This window comes from Ambystoma mexicanum, chromosome 5q (genome assembly GCF_040938575.1).
Source record: "Ambystoma mexicanum isolate Mex_15411 chromosome 5q, UKY_AmexF1_1, whole genome shotgun sequence".
NCBI lineage: Eukaryota > Metazoa > Chordata > Amphibia > Caudata > Ambystomatidae > Ambystoma > Ambystoma mexicanum.
This window is the reverse complement of record NC_090933.1, coordinates 1082458982-1082486681: the sequence shown is the minus strand read 5'-3', so window position 1 is coordinate 1082486681 and position 27700 is coordinate 1082458982. Positions and strand designations below refer to the sequence as shown.

The window sequence follows — 27700 nt, the reverse complement described above, 5'->3', positions numbered from 1 at the left end:
GGCTAGGACACCATACTTCACTATTCTGACAAGCATTGGCGGTGAACAACAGAGTGTAAAAGCATTCTAACAAAAAACCCTTGTCTACTCTTAATTGATGCCCAATGACAGATCCCATTCCCACGTGCATTGTCTCTTCCCTGGTAGGCATGACTGGGCACATATGACTTCTAGTTCTCCTCTGGCTCGGTTGTGGAATTTTAGGATTTATTTTCAGAATTAAAGTAGATCTCATTAGAAAATGGGAGTGACAGCCGGAGCATTTATGTACAGTAGGAAACCTGGAAAAAATCCGCTTTCGATTAGGTTCTTTTTCAATATAGATCATCTAGAAAATCAAATAAAATGACAAAATCAGCAATAGCGAACATACATCATTGCGCAGCGGGTGAAAGGCAATGTCGGTAATGGACCCCTCTCTCTGCATGTTTTAGTAGCGCATCTCAAAGTAATGGCACCAGCTGCTTTCTCAGGATGATCCGCCAGGCAGACATGATACAGAAAGGGAAGAAGCAATTTGCCATCTGACTGCACCATCTACGATTAAGTGAGGCGTGTGGGTGTGGAATTCGCTAGTTCTCCCTGATTAAGTGAGGCATGCGGGTGTGGAATTAGTTATTTGTCCCTGATTAGGTGAGGTATTTGGGTGTGGAATTAGTTATTTGTCCCTGATTAAGTGAGGCGTGTGTGTGTGTGGAATTCGTTAGTTCTCCCTAGCTAAGTGAGGCGTGTGGGTGTGGAATTCGTTAGTTCTCCCTGATTGAGGCATTTGGGTGTGGAATTAGTTATTTGTCCCTGATTAATTGAGGCATTTGGGTGTGGAATTAGTTATCTGTCCCTGATTAAGTAAGGCGTGTGGGTGTGGAATTCGTTAGTTCTCCCTGGTTGAGGCATTTGGGTGTGGAATTAGTTATTTGTCCCTGAATAAGTGGTGCGTGTGGGCGTGGAATTCGTTATTTCTCCCAGATTAAGTGAGGCGTTTGGGTGTGGAATTCGTTATCTGTCCCTAATTAAGTGAGGCATGTGGGTGTGAAATTCATTAATTTTCCCTGATTGAGGCATTTGGGTGTGAAATAAGTTATTTGTCCCTGATTAAGTGAGGCTTGTGGGTGTGGAATTCATTATTTCTCCCTCAGTTAGTGAGGCGTGTGGGTGTTGAATTTGTTAGTTCTCCCTGATTGAGGCATTTGGGTGTGGAATTAGTTATTTGTCCCTGATTAATTGAGGCATTTGGGTGTGGAATTAGTTATCTGTCCCTGATTAAGTGAAGCGTGTGGGTGTGGAATTCGTCATTTCTCACTGATTAAGCGAAGCGTGTGGGTGTGGAATTCGTTAGCTCTGCTTGATTGAGGCATTTGGGCGTGGAATTAGTTATTTGTCCCTGATTAAGTGAGGCGTGTGTGTGTGTGTGGAATTCGTTAGTTCTCCCTAACTAAGTGAGGCATGTGGGTGTGGAATTCATTAGTTCTCCCTGATTGAGGCATTTGGGTGTGGAATTAGTTATTTGTCCCTGATTAATTGAGGCATTTGGGTGTGGAATTAGTTATCTGTCCCTGATTAAGTGAGGCGTGTGGGTGTGGAATTCGTTAGTTCTCCCTGGTTGAGGCATTTGGGTGTGGAATTAGTTATTTGTCCCTGATTAAGTGATGCGTGTGGGCGTGGAATTCGTTATTTCTCCCTGATTAAGTGAGGCATGTGGGAGTGGAATTCGTTAGTTCTCTCTGATTGAGGGATTTGGGTGTGGAATTCGTTATTTCTCCCAGATTAAGTGAGGCGTTTGGGTGTGGAATTCGTTCTCTGTCCCTAATTAAGTGAGGCATGTGGGTGTGAAATTCATGAATTTTCCCTGATTGAGGCATTTGGGTGTGAAATAAGTTATTTGTCCCTGATTAAGTGAGGCTTGTGGGTGTGGAATTCATTATTTCTCCCTCAGTTAGTGAGGCGTGTGGGTGTTGAATTTGTTAGTTCTCCCTGATTGAGGCATTTGGGTGTGGAATTAGTTATTTGTCCCTGATTAATTGAGGCATTTGGGTGTGGAATTAGTTATCTGTCCCTGATTAAGTGAAGCGTGTGGGTGTGGAATTCGTTATTTCTCACTGATTAAGCGAAGCGTGTGGGTGTGGAATTCGTTAGCTCTGCTTGATTGAGGCATTTGGGCGTGGAATTAGTTAATTGTCCCTGATTAAGTGAGGTATGTGGGTATGGAATTTGTTATTTCTCCCTGATTAAGTGAGGCGTGTGGGTGCGGAATTCGTTAGTTCTCCCTGATTGAGGCATTTGGGTGTGGAATTCGTTATTTCTCCCTAATTAAGTGAGGCATGTGGGTGTGGAATTCGTTAGTTCTCCCTGATTGAGGCATTTGGGTGTGGAATTAGTTATTTGTCCCTGATTAAGTGAGGCGTTTGTGTGTGGAATTAGTCATCTGTCCCTGATTAAGTAAGGTGTGTGGGTGTGGAATTCGTTAGTTCTCCCTGATTGAGGCATTTGGGTGTGGAATTAGTTATTTGTCCCTGATTAATTGAGGCATTTGGGTGTGGAATTCGTTATTCTCCCTGATTAAGTGAGGCATGTGGGTGTGGAATTCGTTAGTTCTTTCTGATTGAGGGATTTGGGTGTGGAATTCAATATTTCTCCCTGATTAAGTGAGGCATGTGGGTGTGGAATTCGTTAGTTCTCCCTGATTGAGGCAATTGGGTGTAGCATTAGTTAGTTGTCCCTGATTAAGTGAGGCATTTGGGTGTGGAATTAGTTATCTGTCCCTAATTAAGTGTGGCATGTGGGTGTGAAATTCATTAATTTTCCCTGATTGAGGCATTTGGGTGTGAAATCAGTTATTTGTCCCTGATTAAGTGAGGCTTGTAGGTGTGGAATTAATTATTTCTCCCTCAGTTAGTGAGGCGTGTGTGTAACGCTCACCTGATTCCCGTAGAGGCACCGGTCTTGACTGGGCGTATACCGTATCTTCAAAGGTGATGTGTAACACACGGCTGGCTCTTTGGGCTGGACCTCTGTGCACTGTATGTCTGACTTGAAGGGTAAGATGTCTGCAGATAGAAAATATGGGATTAAGGAACTGGGTTATTGAATGTCTCTCTCTTCTTCCCTTTCTCTTCTCCTGTAGAACCCCAAAGGTTAACGCTCTCACCTTAGGTAAGTGAACGCCGTGCTCTCCATCTGCCTCGGGGCAGGTTGCTGTAACCAGTTTCTTCACTGGATAAGGGGTGCAGGCCTCTTGACTTCAGAGGACTGCTGTCCGTCGTTTACTGCACGAACGGTAAGTTTCGAGTAATTCTAATGTCTTTAAAGTCTTTAGTAATGATGTTTCTTGTTTTGCAGGGTTCCGGCGATGGCGGATGACGGGCTGAAGTGAGTTGAAGATGGAGCCCGTGTGATGAATAGAAGCGCCTGGAAGCACGTAAGTAAGCGCTTGTTGCCTGCTTCACGATGCGCTCTAACTGTCTTTTTATTTTGCAGGTACAAGTTCGGAGCGGCTGCAGGGTGCCGGAATACCCACTGGGTTAGATGTGGAAAGGAGTAATGGCACGTGAGTATTAAAGTTCCCCAATGTCTTTAAACGCACCTTGTTTTGTCTTTCAGATGCGGGATGCAGCGCCGAAGGCCTCCGGAGCATGCGAAGAGTTGGTAAGCTTTTGTCTTTCAGATGCCGGAATGCAGCGCGAGGCGTTGGTGACAGCCGATGGACCAGGTAAGTGAAGAGCTGTCACTGAAGCCCGTAATGCTAACCTGTTCTTTCTTGTCTTTATAGGTGTTGCTGAAGACTGGATTCAGGATGGTAAGCCTTTTTCCTTAGGCCCAGGATCAGATGCAGAAGACACGATGAGCGTTCTGCTGCAGAGGATGCAGAATAATGCAAAGCAAGATTCATCCATCGGGTGTGGTTTAAATAGCCTCCTGTAGTGCTTAGGTGTCTCCTTCCACAGCCACGCCTAGGTAAGAAAAGAGTTCCTGCTTTCCAGAAGAGTTCCAGTGTTCTGAATCTAGGGAGTGGCTCCTGCCCCACCCAACAGGAAAAGTAGTTCCAAACAGAAGAGGATCAGAGGCTCAACTGGCAGGCAAGTAAGCAGCATGGTCTGCTGCAGGTAAGTCCACCCAAGCATTATGAGCCCGGCGCTTCCAGCGCTGGGACTGGGCATATTTATGAGCCTGGTGCCACTGGCGCCAGGACTGGGTCCAAAAGGTCCCAATTGGGACTGGTTGGCACTCGGAACCTGGGTTATGGATCTGCTTCCAAGGGAGTTGGGAAAACCCTGACCTTTTGGAAGCAGAGATCATGACAGTACCCCCCCTCAAGGCCCCTCCCAAACCGGGCTTCTCCGGGGGTTTTGGCTTGTCAGGAAATGTTCGGTGAAATCTTTTGATTAGGCGAGGAGCGTGGACATATTCAGCAGGTTCCCAGGATCTCTCTTGGGGGCCATAGCCTTTCCAGTCAATTAGGTGAAATAGTTTAGATTTGGAGATCTTGGAGTCCAGAATGCTTTTGACTTCAAACTCGAGTTCTCCATCAACTAGGATAGGTTTTGGAGATTTAGTTAGTCGGGTTTGAGGTTGCACAGGTTTTAATAGAGAGACGTGGAAGACCGGATGTATCTTCATGTGCGGGGGAAAGTCCAACTTGACCGCTACTGGGTTTACTATGGTAGTGATGGAATAGGGACCAAGGTATCTTGGGTTGAATGTGCGTGGCCCTTTTAGAGGTAGATATTTGGTGGATAACCAGACTTGATCCCCTACTTGATATTGAGGGGCTTCCTTCCGATGTTGATCTGCTCCTTTCTTGTATTGTTCTTTAGCCCTTTGAAGGTGAGAAACAGCTTCCTTAAAGGCTTGGGTGATTGTAGAATGCAGGTAGTCTACTGCTGGTGTTTCAAGATCTTGGAGGGGATCCAACTCCGAGGTTCGAGGGTGACTGCCGTACAAAAGAAAAAACGGGGTTTTCCCAGTTCCCGAATGGACAGAGTTATTGTAGGCATATTCGGCTATCCAAAGGATGTCTTTCCAAGTTTTTTCAGTTTGTTGCAGCATGCAGCGTAAATACTGTTCCAGAGTTTGATTGGTCCTCTCGGTTTGTCCGTCGGTCTGAGGGTGGTGACTGGTCGATAGTCTCACATCAATTTGAGCCGACCGACAGCAACTTCGCCAAAAAAGAGAAATAAATTGACTACCTCGATCCGAAATTAGAACCGAAGGAAAACCGTGCAGTCGGACGATGTTTTCGAGAAATTCTCGGGCCAGAGTTGCTGCTGTTGGCAAGCCTTTGAGCGGAATGAAATGCGCCATCTTGGAGAATAAGTCCACGATTACTAGAATCGTATTGTATCCGGAGCATGGAGGTAGATCGGTGATGAAGTCCATAGAAAGCGTATGCCCAGGGCGAGGTGGGATGTCAAAAGGGCGTAAGAGGCCTGCTGGTCTTTCCTTTTGACTCTTGTTTTGGGCGCATACTCCACAGGACATTATAAAGTCTCTGATATCTTTTTTCCAAGACGGCCACCAGAAGTAGCGCTTGATCTTTTCTGAGGTCTTGGCCATACCGGGATGTCCTTCCATTAAAGAATCGTGATAACAAGAGATTACTTTTTTCTGTAAATCTGTGCTGGGTAGGTATAATCGTTCTTGGAAATACAATAAGTTGTCCTTTACTGCAAAGTCCTTTCCCTGCAGATGCCAATTCTGTATGTCTGCTGGAGTTACAAGTTGCCTGGCTTTATCCTTAACTTCCTCTATGGATTCTGTGGCGATTACACCCAGAATTCTTTGTTCGGGAATGATTGGTACAGGTTTAGGGTTGATCAAGTGTTCTTCCAGGGCATCAGCTTTACCGTTCTTTGTACCAGGTTGATAGGTAATTATGAAGTCAAACTCGGCAAAGAATAATGCCCAACGGAGTTGTCTAGAGGATTGGGCTTTTGCGGTTTTCAATTATTGCAGGTTTCGGTGATCCGTAATCACAGTAACGGTGTGTCGGGCCCCCAGCAGATAATGCCGCCAAGCCTTAAAGGCAGACTTGATAGCCAGAAGTTCCTTGTCAGTAATCGTGTAATTCATTTCAGGAGGCGAGAATTTGCGGGACCAAAATGCCACGGGATGCAACTGATTGGTTACTGGGTCCTTTTGTGATAGAACTGCCCCCATGGCAAGGCTTGAAGCATCAGTTTCCACGATGTAGGGGAGTTCGGGGCGAGGGTGTTTTAAGATTGGTGCAGAGATAAATTTAGTCTTCAAATCCTGGAAAGCTTGTTCCTCCTCGGTAGACCATTCAAAACGTTTGTTTTTCTTTAACAAGGCAGTGATGGGCTGGACTATTCGAGAGAATTCGGGGATAAACCTGCGGTAAAAGTTAGCGAAGCTTAACATGCTTTGCACACCTTTTACGGAGGATGGTGATGGCCATTTGAGAACTGCATCGACCTTCTTTGAATCCATATGCACTCCGCCAGGTGATAATATGAATCCCAAGAATTCAACTTCGGTCACGTTGAAAACACATTTTTCCAACTTAGCGAAAAGTTTGTGTTGACGCAATCTTTCGAGGACCATTTTCACGTGTTTCCGATGTTCAGATTCCGATGAAGAATAAACGAGGATGTCGTCAATGTAAACAACAACACACACATCTATGAGCTCTCTGAGGACATCGTTCATAAAATATTGAAAGGCGGCCGGGGCATTGCAAAGTCCGAAGGGCATGACCTGATATTCAAATAGCCCATACTTGGTGCGGAAGGCCGTCTTCCATTCATCGCCCTCTTTTACTCGTACCAAGTGGTAAGCTCCTCTAAGATCCAGCTTTGTATATATGCATGCTTTTCTGACTTGGTCCAGGAGTTCAGGGATCAAAGGTAACGGATATGTATTCTTAACGGTGATCTGGTTCAGGGAGCGATAATCTATACAAGTTCTAAGGTCTCCTTCCTTTTTTGGAACGAAGAACAAAGATGAAGAAGCAGGGGACTTGGAAGGACGAATAAACCCATTTGCCAGGTATTGATTCAGGTATTGTCGAAGGTGAAGGTTCTCAGGCTCGGTGAGGGCATAAATTCTACTACAAGGAGGAGTAGATCCAGGTATCAGGTCTATCTGGCAGTCATAAGACCTATGAGGAGGTAGAGAGTTAGCCTGATCCTTCCGGAAAACATCTTGGTATTCCAGGTATTCGGGAGGTAACTAGGGAGTCTCTGAAGAAATTGCTGCCAGTGCAACACCAGGTGGAGGGTGACAAGTAGAGACACATTCTGGAAACTGGACCGTTCTTGCTCGCCAATCGATCAGAGGATTGTGTTTCTCTAACCAAGGTATTCCTAGAATAATCTGAAACTGAGGGGCCTTGATCACATCGAACACGATCTTCTCATGGTGTCCATCTTGACTTACTAGCGTCACCTCTTGAGTGGTATGCGTTACTGGCCCGGAGGCTATCTCCGTACCATCCACCGTAGTAATGACGTCCTTTACAGCCTTGGGACAAAGAGTTAGATTCATCCTCAAAACCATTTCATGATCCACATAATTGCCGATGGCACCGCTGTCGACGTAAGCTTCAATTGCATGTAATCGATCCGGATTATCAGGGCTAATGAGGACCATAGGTATCACGAAATGCGAGGTCACGGAACTGGTTCTCACGCTCAGCAAGAGGACCTCTATTCTTGTCGGGCGAGGTCGTTTCCCTGCTCAGAGTTTGTAACTTTGGTAACTGCAGCTCCTACTGCCTTCTTGGCAGGTTTCACCGGACAGTCTCGAAGAAAGTGCCCTGAGTTTCCGCAATAGAGGCATAATTGCAACTGTTTTCTCCTTTCCCGCTCCTTTTGTGTTAGAGGACCTTTCAGACCCCCTATTTGCATGGGTTCCCCGGAGTCTACTCCTTTGGAAGGAGTTGGCGGTTTGGAAAATACTCGAGCATCAAACTTGGAACGATCGGCCTTCCTGTTCTGCAGTCTGTGATCTATTTGAACGACTAAGTCTATATAGTCCGAACAATCTTGTGGGGGGCTACTTGGGCTAACACATCTTTGAGCTCTCCACGTAGACCTCTATAAAACAGCGTAATCCTTTTGTCCTCAGGCCATTGAGTTTCCACTATCAGTCTGTTGAAAGACGCAATATAAGCCAAAAGGTCTTGATTACCTTGTCGCAACGAAAGAAGCTCATTGTCCAAGGCCTGCCCCTGTGAATGTCTTGCGAACAGTTTTTCCATACTGAGCTGAAAAGCTTGAAAATCATGGAGGACCGGATCATCTTGATTTACTAGAGGGATCGACCAGTCTGCCGCATTGCCACTAAGTTACGAAAGCACGAAAGCTACTTTAGCTTGATCAGTTGGAAAGGCTGCTGGCCGGCATAAGAAATGCAACCGGCACTGATTGATAAATACTGCAAACCTCTTTGGGTCACCAGAAAATCGTTCGGGCGGAGCCAGAGGTACATTCCCAGGTAGGTTGATCTGCACTGGATTCATAGAGGATGTAGAAGGAAGATTTCCCCCCGATGCGGGTAACGGGGTCTGTCCGGCTTGTGACTAAAGCAATTATCTAGCGAGATCATCTGTTCGCTCCTTGGAAATAATCAGTTCCCTTCTTAGAGCGTTCGTTTCCTGACGGGCTGCATGCACTTCTGCCCTTAGTTCCCCAAGTAACTGGGCTAGCTGGTCGGTATCCGAGGTTTCCATAGCGCCTGGACGGGAGTTTTGTGGTAGGCTTTGCGTTCTGTTACGCTCACCTGATTCCCGTAGAGGCGCCGGTCTTGACTGGGCGTATACCGTATCTTCAAAGGTGATGTGTAACACACGGCTGGCTCTTTGGGCTGGACCTCTGTGCACTGTATGTCTGACTTGAAGGGTAAGATGTCTGCAGATAGAAAATATGGGATTAAGGAACTGGGTTATTGAATGTCTCTCTCTTCTTCCCTTTCTCTTCTCCTGTAGAACCCCAAAGGTTAACGCTCTCACCTTAGGTAAGTGAACGCCGTGCTCTCCATCTGCCTCGGGGCAGGGTGCTGTAACCAGTTTCTTCACTGGATAAGGGGAGCAGGCCTCTTGACTTCAGAGGACTGCTGTCCGTCGTTCACTGCACGAACGGTAAGTTTCGAGTAATTCTAATGTCTTTAAAGTCTTTAGTAATGATGTTTCTTGTTTTGCAGGGTTCCGGCGATGGCGGATGACGGGCTGAAGTGAGTTGAAGATGGAGCCCGTGTGATGAATAGAAGCGCCTGGAAGCACGTAAGTCAGCGCTTGTTGCCTGCTTCACGATGCGCTCTAACTGTCTTTTTATTTTGCAGGTACAAGTTCGGAGCGGCTGCAGGGTGCCGGAATACCCACTGGGTTAGATGTGGAAAGGAGTAATGGCACGTGAGTATTAAAGTTCCCCAATGTCTTTAAACGCACCTTGTTTTGTCTTTCAGATGCGGGATGCAGCGCCGAAGGCCTCCGGAGCATGCGAAGAGTTGGTAAGCTTTTGTCTTTCAGATGCCGGAATGCAGCGCGAGGCGTTGGTGACAGCCGATGGACCAGGTAAGTGAAGAGCTGTCACTGAAGCCCGTAATGCTAACCTGTTCTTTCTTGTCTTTATAGGTGTTGCTGAAGACTGGATTCAGGATGGTAAGCCTTTTTCCTTAGGCCCAGGATCAGATGCAGAAGACACGATGAGCGTTCTGCTGCAGAGGATGCAGAATAACGCAAAGCAAGATTCATCCATCGGGTGTGGTTTAAATAGCCTCCTGTAGTGCTTAGGTGTCTCCTTCCACAGCCACGCCTAGGTAAGAAAAGAGTTCCTGCTTTCCAGAAGAGTTCCAGTGTTCGGAATCTAGGGAGTGGCTCCTGCCCCACCCAACAGGAAAAGTAGTTCCAAACAGAAGAGGATCAGAGGCTCAACTGGCAGGCAAGTAAGCAGCATGGTCTGCTGCAGGTAAGTCCACCCAAGCATTATGAGCCCGGCGCTTCCAGCGCTGGGACTGGGCATATTTATGAGCCTGGTGCCACTGGCGCCAGGACTGGGTCCAAAAGGTCCCAATTGGGACTGGTTGGCACTCGGAACCTGGGTTATGGATCTGCTTCCAAGGGAGTTGGGAAAACCCTGACCTTTTGGAAGCAGAGATCATGACAGTGTGGGTGTAGAATTTGTTAGTTCTCCCTGATTGAGGCATTTGGGTGCGGAATTAGTTATTTGTCCCTGATTAAGTGAGGCATGTGGGTGTGCAATTAGTTATCTGTCCCTGATTAAGTGAGGCGTGTGGGTGTGGAATTCGTTAGTTCTCCCTTATTGAGGCATTTGGGTGTGGAATTGGTTATTTGTCCCTGATTAATTGAGGCATTTGGGTGTGGAATTAGTTATCTGTCCCTGATTAAGTGAAGCATGTGGGTGTGGAATTCATTAGTTCTCCCTGGTTGAGGCATTTGGGTGTGGAATTAGTTATTTGTCCCTGATTAAGTGATGCGTGTGGGTGTGGAATTCGTTATTTCTCCCTGATTAAGTGAGTCATATGGGTGTGGAATTTGTTAGTTCTCTCTGATTGAGGGATTTGGGTGTGGAATTAGTTATTTCTCCCTGATTAAGTGAGGCATGTGGGTGTGGAATTCGTTAGTTCTCCCTGATTGAGGCATGTGGGTGTAGAATTAGTTATTTGTCCCTGATTAAGTGAGGCATTTGGGTGTGGAATTAGTTATCTGTCCCTGATTAAGTGCGGTGTGTGGGTGTGGAATTCGTTAGTTCTCCCTGGTTGAGGCATTTGGGTGTGGAATTAGTTTTTTGTCCCTGATTAAGTGATGCGTGTGGGTGTGGAATTCGTTATTTCTCCCTGATTAAGCAAAACGTGTGGGTGTGGAATTCGTTAGCTCTGCTTGATTGAGGCATTTGGGTGTGGAATTAGTTAATTGTCCCTGATTAAGTGAGGTATGTGGGTATGGAATTCGTTATTTCTCCCTGATTAAGTGAGGCGTGTGGGCGCGGAATTCGTTAGTTCTCCCTGATTGAGGCATTTGGGTGTGGAATTCGTTATTTCTCGCTAATTAAGTGAGGCATGTGGGTGTGGAATTCGTTAGTTCTCCCTGATTGAGGCATTTGGGTGTGGAATTAGTTATTTGTCCCTGATTAAGTGAGGCATTTGTGTGTGGAATTAGTTATCTGTCCCTGATTAAGTAAGGTGTGTGGGTGTGGAATTCGTTAGTTCTCCCTGATTGAGGCATTTCGGTGTGGAATTAGTTCTTTGTCCCTGATTAATTGAGGCATTTGGGTGTGGAATTAGTTATCTGTCCCTGATTAAGTGAAGCATGTGGGTGTGGAATTCATTAGTTCTCCCTGGTTGAGGCATTTGGGTGTGGAATTAGTTATTTGTCCCTGATTAAGTGATGCGTGTGGGTGTGGAATTCGTTATTTCTCCCTGATTAAGTGAGTCATATGGGTGTGGAATTTGTTAGTTCTCTCTGATTGAGGGATTTGGGTGTGGAATTAGTTATTTCTCCCTGATTAAGTGAGGCATGTGGGTGTGGAATTCGTTAGTTCTCCCTGATTGAGGCATGTGGGTGTAGAATTAGTTATTTGTCCCTGATTAAGTGAGGCATTTGGGTGTGGAATTAGTTATCTGTCCCTGATTAAGTGCGGTGTGTGGGTGTGGAATTCGTTAGTTCTCCCTGGTTGAGGCATTTGGGTGTGGAATTAGTTTTTTGTCCCTGATTAAGTGATGCGTGTGGGTGTGGAATTCGTTATTTCTCCCTGATTAAGCAAAACGTGTGGGTGTGGAATTCGTTAGCTCTGCTTGATTGAGGCATTTGGGTGTGGAATTAGTTAATTGTCCCTGATTAAGTGAGGTATGTGGGTATGGAATTCATTATTTCTCCCTGATTAAGTGAGGCGTGTGGGCGCGGAATTCGTTAGTTCTCCCTGATTGAGGCATTTGGGTGTGGAATTCGTTATTTCTCGCTAATTAAGTGAGGCATGTGGGTGTGGAATTCGTTAGTTCTCCCTGATTGAGGCATTTGGGTGTGGAATTAGTTATTTGTCCCTGATTAAGTGAGGCATTTGTGTGTGGAATTAGTTATCTGTCCCTGATTAAGTAAGGTGTGTGGGTGTGGAATTCGTTAGTTCTCCCTGATTGAGGCATTTCGGTGTGGAATTAGTTCTTTGTCCCTGATTAATTGAGGCATTTGGGTGTGGAATTAGTTATCTGTCCCTGATTAAGTGAGGCATGTGGGTGTGGAATTCATTAGTTCTCCCTGATTGAGGCATTTGGGTGTGGAATTCGTTTTTTCTCCCTCATTAAGTGAGGCGTGTGGGCGTGGAATTCGTTATTTCTCCCTGATTAAGTGAGGCATGTGGGTGTGAATTCATTATTTCTCCCTGATTAAGAGGGGCATGTGGGTGTGGAATTCGTTATTTCTCCCTGATTAAGTGAGGCTTGTGAGTGTGGAATTCATTAGTTCTCCCTGATTGAGGCATTTGGTGTGGAATTAGTTATTTGTCCCTGATTAAGTGAGGCATGTGGGTGTGAAATTAGTTATTTGTCCCTGATTAAGTGAGGCATGTGGGTGTGGAATTCTTTATTTCTCCCTGATTAAGTTAGGCGTGTGGGTGTGGATTTTGTTAGTTCTCCCTGATTAAGGCATTTGGGTGTGGAATTAGTTATTTGTCCCTGATTAAGTGAGGCATGCAGGTGTGGAATTAGTTATTTCTCCCAGATTTAATGAGGCATGTGGGTGTGGAATTTGTTATTTCTCCCTGATTCAGGCATGTAGTGTGGAATTCTTTAGTTCTCCCTGATTAAGGTATTTGGGTGTGGAATTAGTTATTTCTCCTTGATTAAGTGACACATGTTGGTGTGGAATGTATTGTTTCTCTCTGATTAAGTGAGGTATATGAGTGTGGAATGTGTTCTTTCTCACTGATTAAATGAGGCATGTGGATGTAGAATGTGTTGTTTCTCGATGGTTAAGTGAGGCATGTGGATATGGAATTAGTTATTTCTCTATGATTAAGTGAAGCATTTGGGTGTGGAATGTGTTGTTTCTCGCTGATTAAGTGAGACGCGTCGGTGTGGAATGTGTTGTTTCTCGCTGATTAAGTGAGGCATGTGGATGTGGAATGTGTTGTTTCTCGCTGATTAATTGAGACGTGTGGGCGTGAGATGTATTGTTTCTCGTTGATTAGGTGAGGCATGTGTATGTGGAATGTGTTGTTTCTCAATGATTAAGTGAGGCGTGTGGGTGTGGAATGTGTTGTTTCTCACTGATTAAGTGAGGCATGTGGATGTGGAATGTGTTGTTTCTCGCTGATTAATTGAGGCGTGTGGCGTGGGATGTGTTGTTTAAGTGAGGCATGTGTGTGTGCAATATTTTGTTTCTCGCTGATTAAGTGAGGCATGTGGGTGTGCAATATGTTGTTTCTCGCTGATTAAGTGAGGCATGTGGGTGTGCAATATGTTGTTTCTCGCTAATTAAGTGAGGCGTGTGAATGTGGAATGTGTAGTTTCTCGCTGATTAAGTGAGGCATGTGAATGTGGAATGTGTTGTTTCTCGCTGATTAAGTGAGGTATGTGGATGTGGAATGTGTTGTTTCTCGCTGATTAATTGAGACGTGTGGGCGTTGGATGTGTTGTTTCTTGTTGATTAAGTGAGGCATGTGGATGTGGAATGTGTTGTTTCTCAATGATTAAGTGAGGCATGTTAATGTGGAATGTGTAGTTTCTCGCTGATTAAGTGAGGCATGTGGATGTGGAATGTGTTGTTTCTCGCTGATTAAGTGAGGTATGTGGATGTGGAATGTGTTGTTTCTCGCTGATTAATTGAGACTTGTGGGCGTGGGATGTGTTATTTCTCGTTGATTAAGTGAGGCATGTGGATGTGGAATGTGTTGTGTCTCAATGATTAAGTGAGGCGTGTGGGTGTGGAATGTGTTGTTTCTCGCTGATTAAGTGAGGCATGTGGATGTGGAATGTGTTGTTTCTCGCTGATTAATTGAGGCGTGTGGCGTGGGATGTGTTGTTTCTCGTTGATTAAGTGAGGCATGTGTATGTGGAATGTGTTGTTTCTCAATGATTAAGTGAGGCCTGTGGGTGTGGAATGTGTTGTTTCTCACTGATTAAGTGAGGCATGTGGATGTGGAATGTGTTGTTTCTCGCTGATTAATTGAGGCGTGTGGCGTGGGATGTGTTGTTTCTCGTTGATTAAGTGAGGCATGTGTGTGTGCAATATGTTGTTTCTCGCTGATTAAGTGAGGCATGTGGGTGTGCAATATGTTGTTTCTCGCTGATTAAGTGAGGCATGTGGGTGTGCAGTATGTTGTTTCTCGCTAATTAAGTGAGGCGTGTGAATGTGGAATGTGTAGTTTCTCGCTGATTAAGTGAGGCATGTGGATGTGGAATGTGTTGTTTCTCGCTGATTAAGTGAGGTATGTGGATGTGGAATGTGTTGTTTCTCGCTGATTAATTGAGACGTGTGGGCGTGGGATGTGTTGTTTCTCGTTGATTAAGTGAGGCATGTGGATGTGGAATGTGTTGTTTCTCAATGATTAAGTGAGGCATGTTAATGTGGAATGTGTAGTTTCTCGCTGATTAAGTGAGGCATGTGGATGTGGAATGTGTTGTTTCTCGCTGATTAATTCAGGCGTGTGGTTGGATGTGTTGTTTCTCGTTGATTAAGTGAGGCATGTGTGTGTGCAATATGTTGTTTCTCACTGATTAAGTGAGGCATGTGGGTGTGCAATATGTTGTTTCTCGCTGATTAAGTGAGGCATGTGGGTGTGCAATATGTTGTTTCTCGCTAATTAAGTGAGGCGTGTGAATGTGGAATGTATAGTTTCTCACTGATTAAGTGAGGCATGTGGATGTGGAATGTGTTGTTTCTCGCTGATTAAGTGAGGTATGTGGATGTGGAATGTGTTGTTTCTCGCTGATTAATTGAGACGTGTGGGCGTGGGATGTGTTATTTCTCGTTGATTAAGTGAGGCATGTGGATGTGGAATGTGTTGTGTCTCAATGATTAAGTGAGGCGTGTGGGTGTGGAATGTGTTGTTTCTCGCTGATTAAGTGAGGCATGTGGATGTGGAATGTGTTGTTTCTCGCTGATTAATTGAGGCGTGTGGCGTGGGATGTGTTGTTTCTCGTTGATTAAGTGAGGCATGTGGGTGCGCAATATGTTGTTTCTCGCTGATTAAGTGAGGCATGTGGGTGTGCAATATGTTGTTTCTCGCTAATTAAGTGAGGCGTGTGAATGTGGAATGTGTAGTTTCTCGCTGATTAAGTGAGGCATGTCGGTGTGCAATATGTTGTTTCTCGCTAATTAAGTGAGGCGTGTGAATGTGGAATGTGTAGTTTCTCGCTGATTAAGTGAGGCTAGTGGCCGTGAAATGTGTTTTTTCTCGCTGTCCTTCTTCTGCCCATTTTTGTACAGCGTGTCATTGCCTACAAGCTGGGTGTGTGCTATGTAGAACGTATATAAGCCTGCATTCAAAAGTTGAGGGCATTCTTCTTCTGTTCCATTAGGTTCTGACTGGTTTACAGCGCACCAAATAGTATCGGCTATTTCAGGGCATTTTCCCTGTTGATAATTCTTCAAAGAAACTGGAACTATCGAGTAGGCTAGTTTTTAAAGCAGAGAATCGGTGTGCTGTTAGCTCTCTATTTTTTATTTTTTATTTAACAGGAATAATAAGTCTCCTTAGCCTTGTGCTTCAGTGAACAATACAGTGCCAGTTTCACACCATTCCTAAAATAACCAGATTGCTTCGTTTCAAGAACTCACCAAGTTTCCAGTGATGGCCTGTCATTTAACAAACCACTGCATTCTGGGAGTGGAAGTCTTCTTTCACTCCAATTGAACCAATCGTAATAAAGTACCATTCGGAAAGGCGCAAGGCCAGAAACACGGTCACCCACTGATGTGGGGTCCTGTGGTCATTTTAGACTTTTCTAATCTGGAGAGGGCGCAGTTTATAGAACAGGTGAAGAAAAGAGAGCCAGAGCTCTGCGCCCCTTACTCACAGACTCTCAGACTAGGGGATAAAACTGAAGAACGGTCTATGTGGTTGGCTTCTCCCCACACACGTATTGTGATTCTGTGAACAGTCTCGCACTGCAGTCTCTTCGTAGTTATAACAGTCTCTTACCTTTATGTTTGACTACAGAGAGCTTTATCTCACAAACATCTTGCCTGCCTATCTTGCATGCACTCTGACGTCAATCAGCTACTCCTCACCTGGTGTTCTTGTGATTGGTCCACTGCTTTTACTTTTGTGATTGGTGATTGGTTGAGTAAAGCAGTGCATCGTTTTACCAAAGACACACTGTTCCTGGTTGCTTCATGTCTCACAGACATGCCCCCCCCCCCCCGCTGCCTGCTGCGAATGTGAGGAGAGTAGCTTCAAAACAAGACCCCTCCACCCATAGTCCCACCCTTTTCACTCTCAATGGAGGGGCAACAGGAGGCACCTGGGAGGTAGACTGAGAGTGAGAGAACCCTCTTGGCTAGGGAGCAGAGAATGGCCACTTTAAGAAACCAGGATGCGGGCGAGGGTGTACTTGGGTTGCGGGCATCCGGGCGAGGGTGTACTTGGGTTGCGGGCATGCCCATGGCATATCATAGTAACTGGAAATATGAGCTTCCACAGGGGAATAAAGAATGCATTAAGGGTGTATCCAGGTATTTGAGGCTGTAGCAGGCCTCCGTGACTGTGTAGGTGTATGACGGCCGAACTTTGTCATGTGACCCTGCACCTAGTATATGGTGGCTGCACCTTGCCACGGGTGGCAGTACCTTGCCAGGAAACGCTTTTTCCTGGCATATGAGGGAATACCTGGGCATATGAGACTCTATTTGGACATATGAAAAAGACTCTCAGAGTATGATGGATGCACCTGTGCTTATGGGGCTGCCTCTAGCATCATTATCCGGCAGGCACAGAGCGGAACACGAAACTGCATGGCGGGATGCTGTTACAAACGAACATTGGAGTTTGTGAGGATACATACAGCACGGGACAGAACATTTAACAAGGGCCCACCTGGTAAAACGCATGGGAACTGCGCATCGTTGGCAATATCCCTCTGAGCTGCCTGGCCCCAATTTAGGGCCTTTTGAAGAAAATCTTGCATGTATGGGAAGGGAGGCACCTACAAGATATAAACTGTTTTATAACTAAAGAAGAAATTGTCTCGCTGATGTGGCCAGAATAGGACTGCATGGAAATACTGCATTTTGAGCCAGCACAACACAATGTGCGATTTAGATGCCTGAACTACACCTGGAAGATAATGGTGGCTTCCCCAGTAACACAACTGACCCACAGAAGCATGGGACTCTGCACATTGGAAGAAATGACACACTGAACTTCAGACAACATTTAATTCACACCAACTGGAATCATTGCAAAAAGAACTGTTTTGTTTTTTTCTAAATGTATATGTCCTGATGAGGTGCTCCAGACGGAAATTGTACAGGTCTGCCTGGTAGCCGAAACTCGAGTAGACAGTTCCATGGAGCCCACTCCTCCCAGAGCTGGCTCTAAATTGGGTTTACACAAAAGAATGTGGTAATTGATATATGTTCAGAAATGATCATTTTGGAACAGTTACCCGATGTTTGACTTTCAAAATACTGTCAACTATGCACTTTTAGTAGATATGGAATGAACCCAATTAGATGGGGGTTCTGATCACAGAGCAGAGTTATTAAATATGCGGTCTTTGAACAAGTACGAAAGGTTGTTCGTATGAATGGGGATGAAAGAGTATGTGAGAAATGATGTGTGAGATGAGATCACTGTTGGTTGTGATATGTGTGCATTTAAAATTGTTTTTTAAAAGGTGTGTTGTCAATGTGTTTCATGTTTTTTTTTGTAAAATGTTTTTCTATGACGATATGTGATTGATGAATAAAATTAATGAATTTCAACATATACATTGTCTCTTGTCTAGAACATATACCCTTTAAGTAGGATTGGCTTCTTCTGAAGGGATTATGTGGCGTCTCATACATGAATTGTATTATTAATGATTGGAGGGTTTGCACTTATCTACGGATAATTGCAGTGTTGTACGGTTTCTAGCAGACATTGCATCTGGTGCTATATGTCACAGCATTAATGTTAACCAATTAATCGTTGCTCACTTTATCAATCTTATGAGAATGAAAGGCTGAGGTGATCCTGCCAGGCTGCAAGCCTGTGAAGTTGACTGATCATTGAATTGAAAGCACAGGTCTATCTTAACAATCCAGGACTGGTTATGAAGGGTTTACACTGGTAAATATAGTGTATTTTTAAACCTCGTACAATACTTGTATACTGGTGTTTTCCTGTGACTAATCACATGGCCTCTAGCGTGGGAATTGGTGTCCGAGGTCACTCTGTGTATCGAACACTCATTCAAAGAGAAGACCATTGTAGATAAGGCACACTCCCCTGAGGACTCTCTGCAATTCAGTCTTGTCATGGGCAATAGCCCTCACTGCACTCTAAGAGAAGAAGGCCGTTGTACATAAGGCACACTCCCCTGAGGACTCTCTGCAATTCAGTCTCGTCATGGGCAATAGCCCCCACTACACTCTAAGAGAAGAAGGCCGTTGTACATAAGGCACACTCCCCTGAGGACTCTCTGCAATTCAGTCTCGTCATGGGCAATAGCCCCCACTACACTCTAAGAGAAGAAGGCCGTTGTAGATAAGGCAAACTCCCCTGAGGACTCTCTGCAATTCAGTCTCGTCATGGGCAATAGCCCCCACTACACTCTAAGAGAAGAAGGCCGTTGTAGATAAGGCAAACTCCCCTGAGGACTTTCTGCAATTCAGTCTCGTCATGGGCAATAGCCCCCACTACACTCTAAGAGAAGAAGGCCGTTGTAGATAAGGCAAACTCCCCTGAGGACTTTCTGCAATTCAGTCTCGTCATGGGCAATAGCCCCCACTACACTCTAAGAGAAGAAGGCCGTTGTAGATAAGGCAAACTCCCCTGAGGACTTTCTGCAATTCAGTCTCGTCATGGGCAATAGCCCCCAATACACTCTAAGAGAAGAAGGCCGTTGTAGATAAGGCACACTCCCCTGAGGACTCTCTGCAATTCAGTCTCGTCATGGGCAATAGCCCCCACTACACTCTAAGAGAAGAAGGCCGTTGTAGATAAGGCAAACTCCCCTGAGGACTCTCTGCAATTCAGTCTCGTCATGGGCAATAGCCCCCACTACACTCTAAGAGAAGAAGGCCGTTGTAGATAAGGCAAACTCCCCTGAGGACTTTCTGCAATTCAGTCTCGTCATCGGCAATAGCCCCCACTACACTCTCAGAGAAGAAGGCCGTTGTAGATAAGGCACACTCCCGTGAGGACTCTCTGCAATTCAGTCTCGTCATGGGCAATAGCCCCCACTACACTCTAAGAGAAGAAGGCCGTTGTAGATAAGGCAAACTCCCCTGAGGACTTTCTGCAATTCAGTCTCGTCATGGGCAACAGCCCCCACTACACTCTCAGAGAAGAAGGCCGTTGTAGATAAGGCACACTCCCGTGAGGACTCTCTGTAATTCAGTCTCGTCATGGGCAATAGCCCCCACTACACTCTAAGAGAAGAAGGCCGTTGTAGATAAGGCACACTCCCGTGAGGACTCTCTGTAATTCAGTCTCGTCATGGGCAATAGCCCCCACTACACTCTAAGAGAAGAAGGCCGTTGTAGATAAGGCACACTCCCCTGAGGACTTTCTGCAATTCAGTCTCGTCATGGGCAATAGCCCCCACTGCACTCTAAGAGAAGAAGGCCGTTGTAGATAAGGCAAACTCCCCTGAGGATTCTCTGCAATTCAGTCTCGTCATGGGCAATAGCCCCCACTGCACTCTAAGAGAAGAAGGTCATTGTAGATAAGGCACACCCCCCTGAGGACTCTCTGCAATTCAGTCTCGTCATGGGCAATAGCCCCCACTGCACTCTAAGAGAAGAAGGTCATTGTAGATAAGGCAAACTCCCCTGAGGACTCTCTGCAATTCAGTTTGTCATGGGCAATAGCCCCCACTGCACTCTAAGAGAAGAAGGCCATTGCAGATAAGGCACACTCCCCTGAGGACTCTCTGTAATTCAGTCTTGTCATCCTTCATTGAATTATTCTTCATACGTGCATCTCTCCATTAAACCACACAGAAATTGGGCATGACATGATAGCTATTCATCTTCGTTTAATCAGTGATTTTGGAGAGGCAATAGTATTGTTGAGGAAGGCAGCTGAAGAGATGCCTGCGACAACGGGGCAGTGCAGCTACATTGGAAACCATCACACAAGAGCCTTTGTGTATTGAACCAACTATTGTCTTTCAATGCTAGTGGGAATACTTTGATATTGGAAGTTTCCTTATGGTCGTCATTTTTGCATAGACTTGCATAATAGCCTGGCAGTTAAGGGGTTAAGATGCTTCTTTCGTGCGGGTGGATGAGTAGGTCAATGGATATTGCATGGGACTTGCTTATCATCATCTTCTTTTGAGGCACCTTTTTGAGCAAGGCCAGGTGGAGGCTTAGCTGAGGCATCTGGGATAATGCTGTGAGGTTCCAGGAAGAGCACTTCTCCCAGGCAGGACCTGCCTTCCCCTCTTTATTCCTTCATCAGTCTGTTGGCTTTCGAAATAGCATACTGGCAGTAAATGGGACATGGCATACAGTCAACTAATGGTAATAGGTATCGCCACAGTATGCGGTACAAGAGTGCCGAAGTCTCCGGCACAGCAAAGAATAGCCCAGTTCCGCTTCATGATTGATTCAGCCGATACCTGTATTCTCTATGTGAGTTCAGACAGTGAATCGATGTACAAAATAAGACCGATATATTGCTGTACTTTTCCTAGGCACCATCCTCTGGTAGTTCTCAATTTTAATGAGGCTGTCCTGAGGTGCGCCTTGGTTGAGATCACTTCGAGCCTCTCGCTGAATTGACCCTTTCCTTGACGGACGGCAGGCTCCGGCGGTTCGATTTGCTCTAGGGCGGGCTCGACGATAGAAGGATGGACGTTTTCATAACCCTAAGATCCGGTGGCTGATGGCACCAGGTAGGGTGTAGATGAGCAGGGCGAGGAAGAGGGTGAGGATGATGAGCAGAAGGCCGATGATGATGTACTTCTTGTAGTTCCTCCAGATCAAATGATAGAGGCACTTGAAAGGATTCACAAACCACGAGAAGGAGGTGTCGGGCCGGCTGGAGGAGAGAAAGAGAAAACAAAAGGCGTCAAGACAGCAACCGCACATCAGACCTTCAAAAAGTGAAATACAATGTTCTGTAAAAGGACAACAGGCTTCATTATGAGTTTGGCAGTGCGGTAAAAGGTGTTGGTATTTCCATTGCCGGCACGGTGACAGAATTACCACCACTTTTATAGTCCCGGGAGGATAGCTCAGGAGCAACGTGCTCGCCTTGGAAGCAAGACAACACGGAGCACCACAAGTTCGATCCCCGGGTCCACGCTTAGAAACCTCTGGGTATTAAGCGTGTTATAAATACACTGTCATAGTACCGCTGAATTCGGGGTTGGAGCTTTGAGAGGAGGATTTACCTCAAGTCTGATGCTGGAAGTAGATCCTCCACTTTAAGGCCACAAATCTGCGGGTTTACCATGTGGAATTACAGCTAATGGTGAATCCGGCAAAAATCCCCAGGGTGTCCTGTGGACTCCATAAATGAAGGCAAACACTGCCGTGCCATCACTCGAAATCCTGTGGCAATTCCGCTGACCCAGTGGCAGTCATGGTAAGTGGGTTTGGTGGTCAATTAGCAGATTTGCTGTCGATGTACCACCAAACTCGTTTTGAGGCCTAATGTTTCTCCTATCCACAAACTATATTGTAAATTATTATGTTGTCCTATTTTTACTGCCCATAAGCCTTTTTATCTTTTGCGTTGCTGGTTTTTATGCTGTCAGGCTAATGTAATGTCAGGAGTCGGGGCTTGCACAGACCCCATTACTTCCGACTGTAACCATCACCAAAGAAATCGTGTTGCTAGGAGGGGGCATAACAGGGCTATACCCGCGGTTCTTCTGGTTGTAGCCTTGGATAGAAGCTCAGGGGCAGAAACCAAAAGGCTGGCTAGCCCCGAGTCTCGACAGTCCCGACATTAGAGTAGCCCCGGATCTTTTCCAGACCTACCAACATCGCCAGGGTCTGTAGTATGACTCTCGTTCATGGTGATACCAATAATGCTGGCTTATCAGTTCGACCTAAATTGCTACTGAAGAAAGCAACAGTCCAGGTAGATACATGAGTGCATCAGATAATGCAGGCTGGCCTGATTCGGGTAATGCTACCACCTTTACGGTAATACTTGTGTCGCACCACAGGCATCCAGAACCATTACTGGCTGACACTTACTCCAGCCATGATTGTGTTCCCGGCACACAGGCAAATCAGGACCCCTGAACGAAAGTGGCAAGCAGGGTCCTCAGTATGGATTATGGTGGTAACAGTTTAAAAACATGTGCTATTTCAAATACCACTTGAGTATGAAATACCACCTTCATATGAAATGGGATCACATGGGTAATTTACTGCATGCAGCGCACACACATGTTCTGCGTGGCTTAGATATGGGCTTTTTAACCCCATCCATGTTGTATGTTCTAGGTGCCGCAGGCTATGAATATCCCATGCAATCCCAAGTCAAAGTCAGGTGGAAAGCACCATTGAACGCAAGCCGGCCTTCCCGCTTCCATCCAGCCACAGTATCTTAGCAGCAGTGCCATGCCCTTCTCATTTCTATCAACCAAGCTACCCAACTCAAAACCAGGGCCTCTGCACACAGAGGAAAACCTTGAGCCTTCAGAAAATTCATCAGCGCCTGGCCTCCCAGAGTACCGCCAAGGACCTACCAGGGGAGCACCCGTAAGACTAGACCAGACTTTAAACACCCAAGACCCATCTCAACCAACAGCCACCCCAGATTCGGAGAAAACCCGGCAAACATTCAGCTACTGCTCTGGAAATGCAGCTGCTGAGGCCAAGCCCCTCCGACTGCTTGCATCATAAAGAAAAGTCATGTGCATGGACCCAAAAGAGGGTCCTGTGTAAACAAGCAACAGAAGCGCAATCACACAAACCAGTAGAGACCCAAGACAGGAGCATCTCCTCTCCCATTCAATTCAATGTCTCCTTTATGTTGAAGACTATTTCATTTCCATAAAAGAATAAAACCAGCCAATACAAAACGATCAAATAACATTCACCATCATGTCCAGATACTGCCACCTACATGCCAGCGGGCCATCCACAACGCGTCAGGTAAGGAACGCCAGAGTTTGGTGCCAGTCACTTGGCATCTCCTGCTCTGACCATAAAATGGGACCTTGAACAGTAAGAATTGTGCATCCTGATGGACAACAGCACAACGCGATTGCCACACAAGACCAACAACAGAGGACACCCCAAGCGGTGGGGCTTGGGCTTACCACCAGAAAACCCACCACCATAAACTACCTGGAAACAGACCAGCACCTGTGACTAGGGAACCTCTGGAGCAGACCATCAACTCCCCAGGATTCACATCTGCCTCCCCTTCTACAACACTAACACCACAACCCCCACTTGCTGGCACAGCTACATTCAAAGAGGGCTCCAAGATAGCAGAGGGGCACCAGGCACAAGCACTTATTATCACACACTTAGAATGAAGCCCTGCATGAGGTTTTACCATTATTAGGACATTAGAACAGGCTTGGCATTGTAGACATGCTTCTGACACACAAGATGTGGAGGGCATGGTAGCCATGTATGTCCCAGAAGCAATGGCGCAGCTGCAGTTAAAGGACTTGTATTGTACAGTGATGAAAACTGCTCTGGGCAATGGTGTTCCATAATAACTGCAAAGTGTGAGATTTCCGAGAATTCAAGGTCATTTCTGTCCCACATGTGTTACGCGGGCTCATTTTTGTACAGCAACAAAATGCAATCATATTGTGCTGCACACGGGGGCAGGAGCTTTCGGGGAGCCCTGGGCCCATATCAAGCAGTGCCTGTCAGGCCACGGGGGACTCAGGTTCTACTCGCATTTCACCTGTAATATGAAATGTCATTGGCAGGAATTCTAAGCAAGCAGTGATGCAAATGGCGTCTCCTAGGAAGTGTGCCCACCATATGCCAAGGGGCAGCGGCTATGGGATGCTGTCAGTGAGGTGCAGATCCTAACACCTACCAATCCCAAAAGCCATGCCATGCCAGCCTAATGCGCCGCAGAGTGCTGTGCAGGAAATCAATCATTACCCATTGATAATATCCATACCACTGCCACCGCTTCAGGCCAATATCCAATGGAAATTCTCAAATTATGATAAACACAGAGAAAGTTGCATTTTTCCTTAAATTCCCACCCCGAAATGACACAATAGTTCAAAGCGTATTCCTAAACTGTTATTGATCTACCCTTGTTATTTGAAAATAATTAATTATTTCGGTGGGGTATTGGAGAGTCTTGGCAACCTACTGTGGTAGGAGTATACAGAAATAAGTAGTGGCACTGTAGTCGAATGAGGGGAGAGGGTAGGTGGAAGCATAGTGCAACACGTGGCAAGGTGTTGCGGCCGGGGCATCGCAATAGTCCAAGTGACCAGTAACTAAGGCTCCTATTACAACTTTACACTTCCACAGGGATATGAATGGACACATCCTCTATACAGAATGGTGAATATAGTCGTTAAAAGTAGAGGAATGGTAACCAGAAAGAAATGAAAGTAGTGGAACGCCGCTCCCGAACGTTCCCGCTCACTTCGATCACTGCAATCTAGGAGGAGGAACTAGCCCCCCTATGCTGACTGCTACAACCCCCGTGAGCTGATTTGCTACCCTTGATGATTTGCTTGTCTTAAAGTTTAAATGATCTTATTACTGGTATTTTGAAAGAATGTTTTTCAGCATTGCATTTGTTTTAGCTATTTATTTTTTTATTTTTCTTGTTAGACAGAGTTTACTTACAGGTTGCAGCTTCCAGCTTTCAGTGTGGATTGTTTAAAAAATAAATAATCCAACGACTCATCAACTTCAGGATCTGTCCTGCTATGTCCCTTCCAATGATGTCATTGTGGGTTAAAGGAGATTTGATATCCAATCCACTATTGGTAGGATCCTAGTGAAATGAGTCTATGGGCCACAAAGGCTTTGCAACCTGTGGCTCACCAAGGGTTTGGACTAAAACTCCCATGATCTCTCACCATAGACTATGCTGTCTATGGCTGATAGGAGTTGTAGTCCAAAAACTCTAGAGAGCCAAAGGTTGCAGACCCCTGGTCCAAAACGACACGTACAGATCTGATCTGTAATACTCAGGCAAAGTCTTGACAGAATTCATGACAACCTGTTCCTAATATAATTTGTAATTCAAAATGTCATAGTCCAACTATTCTGCTGTTTCACCTATATTTGAAGGAATGGCATACTGCAGCTACAACACAATTCTGCCTATTAGTAGTAGTTGACAAGCTTTTCTTTTAACACATTACAATGATCGTACATGCTACGAGTGAACTACCCAGAAAAGCAGATGATTGTTAGGTCTCTATTGGCAAAGCCCTATAATTAATTTGAAAACACAAAATGTTTTGCTGCACAGCACCACTGAGGCCGAATGTCAAAGTGATGTTCGAGGCTATCATTATTCAATTGAAGCCAATGTAATTATCCGCTGCGCGCAGCTCCAAAGGGAGCAAGACGCTGGCTTCCGCACCGCGCGACACTTGCTCACAATAGATTGGTCTGGATTGCTCTGCAGAGTGAAACAAATCAAAAGCCCAGCTCTTTCGGCCTTCTTTGATTCGCTGTGACAAATCTGTAATTTGGAAATGTATTGTTGCCATGTGTTTGGCCATCACTGAATCACACACCAGCGAGCCTGAAATGGGCTGACACAATTGACGCACAGGACCGTGGCCTATACAGTGTGTTCCACCATTTACAAATATTGATTATCAAGCCCTTTGCCACACGTGTAAACACCCCTTTCTAAGCAGTGGTGGAAGTGGGCGGGAGCGGTTGGGAGCGCTGCTCCTCTTCTATTTCTTTTTACATTTTACTGCTTATATACTTTTATACAGTTCCTGGAATCGTTTCGATTTAAAATAAAAGTGTAGGAAGAAGTTGAAATTTACACTTCAGTGCACTGCACTGAACATTTAAAGACCCATCTCTTCAAATAAAAGCTCTACTTCTTCTAGGTAATAACAATGGTATTACTGTTGTATAACTGCATTTTTTCAGTTTTTTTGTTCCATCTGCGCCAGGATTCGATTCAGTTCATTGTGTGCGCGTTTGCAAATAATTCAAATTCAAATTCAACATTCCCTTAAACACCAGGTGTGTTTGTTTGGGTGTTTGTATTGTGCGTGGGAGGGGGCGTGGTGATGGGTTTGTGGGAAGAGAGGGCATCTAGCAGGGAACATATAGTTCCACTACTTCTTTACATGCACTTCAACCACTGATTCTAAATTAAAAAGATTGCAATGAATTGTTGGTATGAATTTATTAGTGTATGATTGGAGAGATCCTCTCACGCCGCAGATCCAGTATTCTCTGGAGACCAGCCAGAGAATTAATTCAGTTTCAAGACCAGTGAACCCCATTTTCTTTCGAGCCTTTCTAATAAAATGGCAATGTAAAGGATTTCCATCTGCGGATTTCAGGAACTCAAGAGAACAGATTCTGCATGAAAGTCAGGTCTGCTAACCAGCCTCACTTTCATAAAGTGCTCTGTGCCTTAACAATGGGTGTTAGTTGCCAGCCAGAGTCCCAGAAATGTTCCCAATCCATGACCAAACTACTGGAAGGACTGTGGGCACAGGGGCTCATGCTCTCAATTAAGGTAGGAATCTCCCAAGCAAAGACATTTTTGGGGGGACGTTAGAGAAGCAATTATGGCTATGTACCAAGAAGACTGTGGTAGAGCACCCTTGGAAAATGTATAATTTGGGAACAGGGAATAGGACCAGCGTTGAAGATTAGAGCTGTGGGGATCTTGCGCATTGCCGCATTCCCACTACTCTTCCAAAGATGGAAAACGCCAGAGGTCCCTAAGTTGCAAGAGCGGCTGAGGGCAGAATGGACATTCGCAGCATTGAAATGGGTAACAAAAGCCCTACAGAATGAGAGCGCAAGATTCTCCAGTGATTGGAGAGAAGTCTTGGTGTTCCTAAAAGGGGACTTTAGAATTCAGATCTGTCTGCAAAGACTTGGATAGTTAGATATAGGCTAGTATATGCTCTTGTTACAATGTTTAGACTCAACTCACTGTCTACCATTAAATTGGGAAGGGGGCAGGGAAGGGGGTTAGGAGGAGGGGGGTAGGGGAGAGGTAGGGGGAAAAGGGAGAGGGAGGGTGGGTGAGGGTATCATATTTAGAGAAGTAGGTCTTTAAGGTGAATTTTTGGAGATGTGGGTTGCACTCTTGCTTCAATACTAATAACATGTTTTTTTTTCTTCCATTGGTGTTAGTGGTCGCTAACCAGGTGGGCCTCCCTGCTCATAGGGTGTGCAGCTGCATAATTACTATCTATATATAGGGCACCTAGATACACGCGTTTTGATGTGCCTCATATATATAAGATATCAACAACTGTTAGGCCACATAGTTGCCTAACAGGGAGGGTATATACACATGCATGCTTGAAATGCACCAATCCCCTGCTAGGATTCACACATATATGGAGTAGTTATCCATCCCTCTAGTGAATACTTGTTAGAACGGTTGCCAATCCACGA

The 27700-nt window shown here is 45.5% G+C and overlaps 1 protein-coding gene across 1 annotated transcript in view; it reads right to left on the bottom strand.

The window, feature by feature from the left end:
• Window positions 1–20139: 20139 nt before the first annotated feature.
• Window positions 20140–27700, bottom strand: part of FER1L6 (fer-1 like family member 6) — a 1078814-nt gene continuing 1071253 nt past the window's right edge. The window contains exon 41 of the mRNA XM_069621590.1: window positions 20140–21164. Coding sequence (XP_069477691.1) covers window positions 20984–21164 — 181 coding nt within the window. The 3' untranslated portion in view covers window positions 20140–20983. The remainder of the gene's footprint in view (window positions 21165–27700) is intronic.